The 9,256-nt window shown below is 35.3% G+C and overlaps 1 protein-coding gene across 1 annotated transcript in view; it reads right to left on the bottom strand.

Moving 5' to 3' along the window:
* The window catches only part of LOC106936990 (CD151 antigen-like), a 29,713-nt gene extending 20,648 nt beyond the window's left edge, over positions 1-9,065 (bottom strand). The window contains exons 1-3 of the mRNA XM_015018263.1: positions 8,885-9,065; positions 5,333-5,417; positions 2,756-2,947 (exon numbers count right to left, since the gene is read on the bottom strand). Coding sequence (XP_014873749.1) covers positions 2,756-2,947; positions 5,333-5,416 — 276 coding nt within the window. The 5' untranslated portion in view covers position 5,417; positions 8,885-9,065. The remainder of the gene's footprint in view (positions 1-2,755; positions 2,948-5,332; positions 5,418-8,884) is intronic.
* Positions 9,066-9,256: the final 191 nt, after the last annotated feature.

Genomic DNA, 9,256 nt, shown 5'->3' with positions numbered 1-9,256 from the left:
CGCACTGTCGGCTTTTGAGGAAATTGAAGGTTTTTAGGTGCGCCTTATAGTGCGGAAAATACGGTAGTCTCTCACAGTCCGTGCAATTTGACAAATTGAGCTTAAGCTAATTATTCCTTAAAAAAAGAAAAAAGTGAAAAACTAGCACAATCAAAGCTGACATCCTATGTTCTGCAAAAATCACATTTAGTGTAAACGAGAATAAAAAATACGAGAAACTGAATGAATTTGCTCTTCCACTGCTGAATCTAGCCACTAAGAATTAAACTCAATTTAAATTCTTAAACGTAAGAAGACACCCCGAATACTGCATGCCGTTATTCTCCCTGTTCTGATTCTTTCAAATATAAATACAATCAAGGTGAGTGTTTGGAGAAACTCACCACACCTCCCTTGCCTGGCCCTTGGCATTTTGCTCTTTAGATCTTTGTTCTCCTGACCTCTATGTAGCGTAAACATCATCCATATCCTCCCTAAAAGTCCTTTAACCAAAGGAAACAGCAGCTGGTCTATTTAGGCCTTAAAGCAGCAAAATACTGCAGTGAAGCCGTGGAGGGAATCGTTTTGAAGACATCAGCTCTTGTGACCTTCAGGTTACACAACAGAGGTGCCAATCAGTGCATGTGTGCTCTCAGCAAGAAACAGGTGAGAACCCCCACATACCCACACAAAAAACAATTACCTTTCCACTCTCCCCCTCCTTCCTGTCCTTATTTTCAACCTCTATTAACAATCCAGATACCATCTCTCCTTGCCGACAAGTATATTCGTTCATGCTGATTCATCGCTGTAATCTCAACTCTTCAGAATGCATCAAGCATTGAAATCACACTGGAAAAGAAGAGGTCACATGCGAATAAATTACTGAGTTAAAAATCTAATTGATTAACTTAATGTGGATGTTTTTTAGGTTGCTATACATAGATTGAAACTAAGAGCAGTAAGTATATCAAGTTTTAAGTACTTTATTCCAATTCCACAGAAACACTGAGAAGTTTGCAGGAACAAATGAGGAAAGAAAATGAAAATGTAACCATAAATTGACTAGTAGCTCACACCTAATTAAAACTGTATGATTTATCATAGTGAATAATTAATTTTGTTTGTTTAAACAAAATAAAACTAAGGACTAGATCCCTCTTGAAGAATTAACACATGCATTTCTTACATCTTGCTTGAATCACTGCAACTCCTTGTATGTTTGTGTTTATCAGGCATTGCTAATGTGTCTGCAGTCTGTACACAATGCAGCAGCTTGCTTCCTGTCTGAAAGCAAAAGGTGCATTTACATTATCCTTGCACTGGCTTCCTATTTCTTACAGAATTCAGTTTGATATTTTACTGTTAACCTGCAAGTCTTAACAGCTTGGCACCACACTGCTTATCTGATCTTCGTCCCTCTCAAGAAGAGACCAATGGCTCTTAGATCCACTGGTCAATTACTCTCAGATACCCTCAGATCCAAACTAAAAACCAGAGGTGACTAAGTCTTTTCTGTAGCAGACCCTGAGCTCTGAAACAGCCTACCTTTAAAAAGCAGAGACACTCCAATACTTGTTCTATTTAAATCTTTTCTACAAACATTTATTTTGGCTTACAATTCTAGCTAAGCAGGGTTTTATGGCAATTGTCAAAAGGTGGAAATTGCACTGCTTTGGTCCAAGGCCCAGAACCTCTGCACCCACATCCTCTAGTACAGAACAGACAGGAGAGGTTTAAGGGAAAAGAAAGACAACTGGATGGACAACATCAAAGGGAAGATAAGTGGGGGAATCTGCGGCTGTTGCCAGAGAGCAGCGGTGAAAGTCCCTGAACTACAATGATAAGGATGGGACAAGACGAGACTAGACCTCTTCTCAGAGGTCAGAGAAGTTCCATCACATTGTGGTTAGCAGGTCCTGACAGCACTAAGGTATGTTCAATGATCAGAAAAAGATGGGACTTTTGTGCTTACAACTGAATGGTCACAAGTCAGACTGTAAGTCAAGTAAGGCCAAATATGGTCATGTCTATTAGCAAGAATTTCAAACTGATCACGATTCAAAAGTAAAAAGCTTCCATCACAGTGCAATGGAGAGAGATGAAGTACAAACAACAATGCACGCACCAACTCATACCTAAGGAAAATACAGAGAACCTAATTAAACTAACAGTCATGTGTTTTGATTGTGGGAAGGAAACCGTACATGAAGGAGCTCTCGATCAAAATGCAAATTCTATGCAGAAGCAGCATAGAACCTTCTTGTTGCAAGACAATGGTTCTAACCATGTTGTCCCATCATGTCACTCTCTGAACACAGTCACAAGAGTTAAATATCTGTATGAGAAAACTGTTTTGACAGTGTTTTGCAGGTGGTTTTACAGGAAGACTCTGTGCTGTGTCTATGTTCCAAGTCCAAATGTCTGTTTTGTCTGAAGAGAAATATATTAGCTGGGATCTCATAACATGCAAGTACTGGAAACATAGAACTGTGGTTCTTGCTTAATACTTTTTGGCTTACTGACAGTAAGGGAAAATCTTTTCACATGCCAAGAAAAAAAAAAGAAAGAAAAAAAAAAGAATCGCTCCACAATATTACAAACTCAGCTTCCACAGTTGTGCTTAGTGGCAGAAAAAACACATTTGTATTTTCTGATTTCATTTTGTTGACGCTGAACATCAGAAGCAACTTCTGTTTCACACATTGTAATATTTTCACAGCACTGAAGTTGCGTGCAGCTTCCATTATCTTTCTACCTTGGTGTGATCTCTTACCACTCCCAGCAGTTTCCTCTGCTCCTTGAAAGTGGCACAGCAGCCCAGCACGCCTGTTACCATGACAATGGCTCCAGCCAGGACCAGTATGTAGGCGGAGGCAGCGTAGGTTTTGGAGGGGAGGAGGCTTATGTAGTTGCTCTTTTCCACCAAGGTCCAAACACCCACTGCCATCACAACTCCTCCTGCCAGCTGGGAGAAAAAGGCACAGGATGGATTCAGGTTTCTTTCAGTGGACAGAGCGTAAAAGCAAAACAACTCACGCTCTGGCCCAGAAAGCAGTAAAAACTGTAATAATTGAGAGGAAACTTTTTCAATTTCCACATTGTCTAAATGAGAATCTAAAGGACAAAAACAGGGATTAGCACAAAATGTGTTAATCTAAAGAATAACTATAGAGAAGAACTTGAATTTTCTTTTTTTTTCTGAAATAACATAATGGAACAAACTGATGGATATGTGCAGCAGTCATGTTTCATTAACAGAAAGTACAAAGCAATCCAGGTTTTCTCATTTACCTGTGCTTCATTCTGTTAGGTACTTAAAATGAAGTAAGTGGACTGGTATCCTTAAGTTCTCCATTCGTTAATAACTTTTCATTGGATTAAAACACATGCTGCATTTGAGTCAGTTTAGGATAATTTCATAAGTTTTGTTTTAGTGCCTTTTAAATTTTGAGTTGAAGGTAGCAGTAAAACATTTACACTGATGCTCAGGTAAAAAAAAAAAAAAAAACATTCTGTGGTTATTTTCATAAAAATTCTGCTCTGTATTTGAAAGAGTGAACCGAGCTGGACACAAATCTGAAAGGGCAACAAGGGATTTTCAACTATGTGAAAAACATTTCCTTCCCAGAAACAAAGGACAAAACATTGGCATGAAGAAAATTATTCTAAAAAAAAAGACAAACTTTAACTGTGGCCTTGAAAGTATTCACAACTCTAAAAGCAATGATATGGCTTACATGTTTTTGAGCATGAAACAAGACAAACTAATCAAATACAAATTAAAATAGGAAGATCTTGACAGCAAATGTACATGTCACAATTAAGAAGAGAGAATAAAGAGTCACATCAATCTTAATTAACACTGATTCATTGATTCATGGCTGGGGAAAAAAATCATACGCAAGAACTGAAAAAGCTGAGAAGCATGAGTAAGATATGCCTTATAACGTTAGAATTAAAGAGAATCAAGTTTAAGCTTTAAAATAATAAGGTCGAAAAGGGTTACCCTGTTTTTTTTTTGTTAACAGAGTTTTAAACCAAACAATTGGATTATTAGTTAGATCATATCCACAAATATTTGAAACTCACACATTTGGGACACCCAGTGGCAGTGAGAGGAACGTCTGAATTTCATGTTGGATAAGAGAAAACATGCTAGAAACTCACAGGTACCCACAATGAGTAATATCACTTACAACTAGTAACTGAATGAAGCAAGCTTATATTTTCTGTTCAGTGTCTGCATGCACACCTGTTCCACACATTGTGCATACTTTATAGTTTCAGACTTAACTTTTCACATTGCTCTGTCAATTTTAGGGTAATGTTCACACAAACTCTAGTTTGTGAGCTGTAATGTTTAAGACTTTAATTTTGGGTTTAGTTGATAAAAAGGTGTCTAACCTGTTTCTATTTCTGTTTTTCTTCAATTTAAAAGCAAGTTTCTTGTTTGAGTCATGTACTAAAAATGTTTTTACATTTTAGAAGTACTAAATGTCCGGATTCACATGTATTTTTTTAATCTATATTTCAGGCATAATTACTACATATTTAACAACAGATCATTTCCATACATTTCTGGATTATAAAAGAACCCTGTAAATACACATGAAAATGTAGTAAATTCACTAATTCTCAAAAATCAAATGCAACTGTTCTTGAGAAATGTAAAAAGATCTACCTGAATTTTAAGGTCATATGTTTTATGAATACAAATGAAGAAGACATGAGTGTTCAGTTTTGATTTAGTAAAAAAATGTCATGACATCTTTGCTCGTGTAACTACACGTAATTTACACCATTATTTTCAATAGAGAGAATTGATTCATTATCAGAGTGGAAAGTGTTAATTCAAACTCAGAATGAGTTACAATCAGTAAGACATGTTCATTATGCTGATTGCATCTCTACATTTAAACCACATTGTGCAAACAAATGTGAATTCTGCTATTTTGTCTTTCCCTTTTGGTAAATGTCAAAAGTTGTTTTAATGTCAAAGTTTAAAAAAAGAAAATCTGCTTGTTGACATTATTATTTTTTTTCTTTTTTTTTCTAAAATCCAGATCAATCTGGTCAGGCTATCTAAAGTTGGCAGTAAATATTGAAACAAAAACAGCTAGAAATCTGTTAGATGTCTAAACTATCAGCAGTGAGATTAAACCAAACAACTTTAGGTTTTAAACAATAACTATTTTGATCATCTAATTTCTTGTCCACTCCAAATCCAGCAATTTGTAGCAGCTCAGCAAAAAATTTTTCAGTCAAATGTATTTTTACCAAAAGTGCATATTTTAGAGACATTACTACCAAATCGTCTGTGACAACTCAGCGTACCCAAATGGAAACTTACCCAAAAGAGAAAGTTGAAAGTAAACAGGAGATATTTCAAGCAGACAGTTCCACATGCTTCCTTCTTCTCTTCATAAGCCCCCATGCTGGAAAGAAACATTAGACAGACAACCATAATCAAACTGTGATGCCAACTTGTGATTTGTTTTTAACATACAATAGAAATACCACTATTAATGTACAATAAAAATTCAATAGAAAAAGCACCCAAACTTATCACGTCCATACCAATATAAGGGTATGATATTTGACAATGATGTTTATAAAAAGACTAAAACAGTTTTTTATTGTTTTTTTTATTAACCCATAAATTGGATTTATTTGCAGCTCCACAGCTGGTACACAATACCAAGTAAAACTAACTTCACAGTCACTGTGAACAACTTTTACTAAAAGAATTGTTACACTGTTAAATTTGACTGTGGAGAAGTGTGGGCAGAGTCAGTGAGTTGAGTTATTACATCTGAATGCAGACAGCTCCATGACTAAGAGGTGAGCAAGAGCTAAAGGTTGGAACGGACTGGAATTAATGAATAATCACCCACTTCTCAGGTGTTGGACATCTACTCTTTTAGTGACAAAAATTAACAAAAAGTAAACCAAAAACATTGTTTTCTTCTAATGTTGAACAGCTTCTCTAATTTTTATGTTCTTAAATTAACAATTCAGTCTCTAAGATACTATTTCAAGAGTTAAAAAAAACTGTTATAATCTAAATTTCCTAAGAATTGCAGGACTTTATGGATTGCCAATGGCACTTTCTAAACTAGTAATTTGATGTTTAAAAGGGGCAAACATGCTCAGAAAATACTATAAATAATATCTTTAATCTATTTTATAACTTCTAATCTCTTCTCCATTTTGTAAAAATAATGGTGACCTCATGTGCTGCTTGCTGGACCACACGCTTTATGTGCCTTACTAAATTTTAAAACCTAATTTTAATCATTGTTATTGATGTTTTCTATTGCTCACTAAATTATTGAGGTTGTTTTCTTGTCCAGCACTACTTTCAGCCATAAAGAGGTTATAGAAATAAATGAATCCCATGTTTTGAAATATAACCAGTCTGGTTGTATCCATTTTAAAAACACATTAACAATAATCTAATTAGAGAGTCGTCTCATCACAGTTACCCTACAAGCTAAGGTTTGAGGAGTGAGTAATGAATAATACACTCTGCAATGACTAAAGCTGCCTTTCTGGTAACTGTGCTCTTCACATCTAGCTTTTTTAAACCCACAGTTTTCTTGGATAACTTTCCAGTCAAGCCCAAACTCGTGGTGCCTCCTTCTCCACTTCATTGTCTCATCCTGACTCTCTCTTCTCCTTTCCCCACCCCCACATTTACAATGCAGTCTGTTTCTATGTGGCCATGCATATGACAGAGTGACGGAGTGTGGCTGGTCTCCATCTGTTACACTGGGGCCTTTTAGTGTGCTCCTGTTAATTAAATTCAAACAAGACGTAACTGCCAACGCTGTCTTTTTCTTTCCAGTGCACAACACAAAAACTGCTGAATAAAGATATCTGTTTGAATGCCTGTGAGCTTTTCTTTCAAATGAATCTGGATGGCTTGTGGATCTAATTAGGCATTTTCTTCATTACTCAGATAAGCATTAGGCAAGAAATGTCTCTGTTAAAGCCAGTGCTGCCTGTCTCTTTGACAGAGCTGAAACAGCACCGTAATTTCAGCTCTTAGGATTTATTTGAAGATTTACAGTGTTTTAAACAATGCCAACCATCCATTGTGCACTTGCACAAGAGAAGCTAAACAAATTAGACAGGACACATCATAAATTTAGTAATCCTTTCAATCCAATTATTTTACCTCCACTGTCACTTTTCGAGAATTAATCTGACACTGGGATTATTTGTTGGTTTTCAGCTTCAACTGTGATTTGCTACAGTTACATATAAAATCAAAATATATGACTTTGAACCATTTGTTTAAATCTTAAAAGAAAGAAAAACAAAACTGAATGTCTGATTGGGAACATATATTAAAATTTAAGTCATTAATCACCACATATAATTTCCAGTTGAGATACTGTCTGATTACTTAGTGAATAATATTAAATCAAAAATTTAAAAATATAGTTTATATAAAAAAGTCACGCAAGGATATTACGTCTAACAAAATAATTAGGATTTTAAAGTAGTATTTAAAAGTAGCACTTGTATTTCATTGATTTAGCCTCAAAACCAGTTATTTTATGTTGTTTTTTTTAGATACATTAGCCTCTTTCTGTCATCAAGGCATACTATGGATAAACTAAAAAGTTTTATGAATTGTGGACTGCATTTTATGCATGATTAGACTTTGCTTTTACCAATATGCACTCAATTTACCGTATACCATGACGTCACCAGATCATCGCTGAATAAATGTTAAAAGAAAAGAAAGGTGAAAAATAGCAGTCACAACTTTAAAAGGAAAAACTAATCTGTTTGCATATCGTATCCATGCCATAGCATAATGAAAGCCAGAACTACTTTAAATAAAGTAAAATTTCAGCAAGAAAAAAAAAGATAATCATTATAAAGATGTATTCCGAGGTTTTTTTTAATGCAATTTTTTATTGTAGCAAAGTCAATCAACCTATTTTGATGTTCAAATTTGAGCTTGCTTGATAACTTTTGGATATTTTTCAAACTGCCAAGAGACATTACTCCAGGCTTTGCAACATCAGGAAAAACGGGTAACTGCAACAAATTGCTTAAATCTGCCATAATATTTTTCTCACCTCTTTTGGAGTTTTTCTTCTAAAAACATACATGAAGAGTAGTGCACTAAGGGCGAATATGTTAGTAGCATATCGTGCATGCATTGCAACCTAAGTACAATATTCAGCCAATAAGATATTGGCTGATCTAGTCATATTTTAACGAGTGTCAGTCGGATAAATAAAACGGGGTTGATGTGTTAATAACACGGTTCTTCTACTCAAAGTGATCATTTTCTACCCAGGTCATATGTTAAACATTGATATACCAAGCATGGTGTATTCTTCCAAAATGCAAATAAACCGTAAATGGAAACATTAGGCATAAATGAAACCACAGATCAAATAGCATTAAGTATGGCTCCAATGAGTCATACACAAACCTGGAAAACCACTGGAATGGAACACAAAGTACAACTTTCCTGAAGTTTCTGGGCTTATGATCAACATTTTAAATTTTTGATTAAAGCCAATATATCAAATGTCTCCACCAAAATGCTGGCTACATGATCATATTCCAGAAAACAAAAACAGTTTTCTGTACTATTAAAGCCAAGCTTTGTGCAAGCTAGCGCTAATGCTGAATGGGCTGACATAACTCGCAGGGAAAATGGTTTGTTTTTAATCAACTCAGTCCACTTTTAACAGTCTCGTAAAAACTAATGAAGACACAGTTTTTGTGTTAACCTGCGGAACGTTTCAGCAACTAAACCCATATTATGTCTATGACTAAACCAAGGTCGACAGCAGTTCCGTCTGTAGTGTTTACTAACTAACCCGCAGTCTGGGCTAACGTTGACCACATACTACTTCCTGTTTTCACTCACCTGCTATTTCTTCTGTCTTCTACAACGAGATGAATATGATTAATATATTACTAAACGTCGCCTTTGTTCATTCCACGTTTAGCTGAAAGAAGCTTCACTGAGAGGAGACTAAAAGAAAAAAAAATCTGTGCTAGGCTCAGAAAAAGAGGCTGGAGCTGCTTTAGGAGACTCCTCCCTGTGCCACCTTGTTTCTTGGATTTCATATCCTGAGGCGAATAGATTCATCAGGCGTGGCAGAAAAGTCTTCCACACCGCAGAGGACTAATCGGCTATATTAAAAAAAAAAAAAAAAAAAAAAAAAAAAAAAACATTAAAAAGGATTAAAAAATTAAAAATTTTTTTTATACCCGAATTTTTGTTAAAAAATAAAAA

The sequence above is a fragment of the Poecilia latipinna genome, unplaced genomic scaffold (genome assembly GCF_001443285.1).
Source record: "Poecilia latipinna isolate Pla-1442-1.1 unplaced genomic scaffold, P_latipinna-1.0 Scaffold2258, whole genome shotgun sequence".
NCBI lineage: Eukaryota > Metazoa > Chordata > Actinopteri > Cyprinodontiformes > Poeciliidae > Poecilia > Poecilia latipinna.
This window is presented reverse-complemented; position numbering and strand designations above follow the sequence as displayed.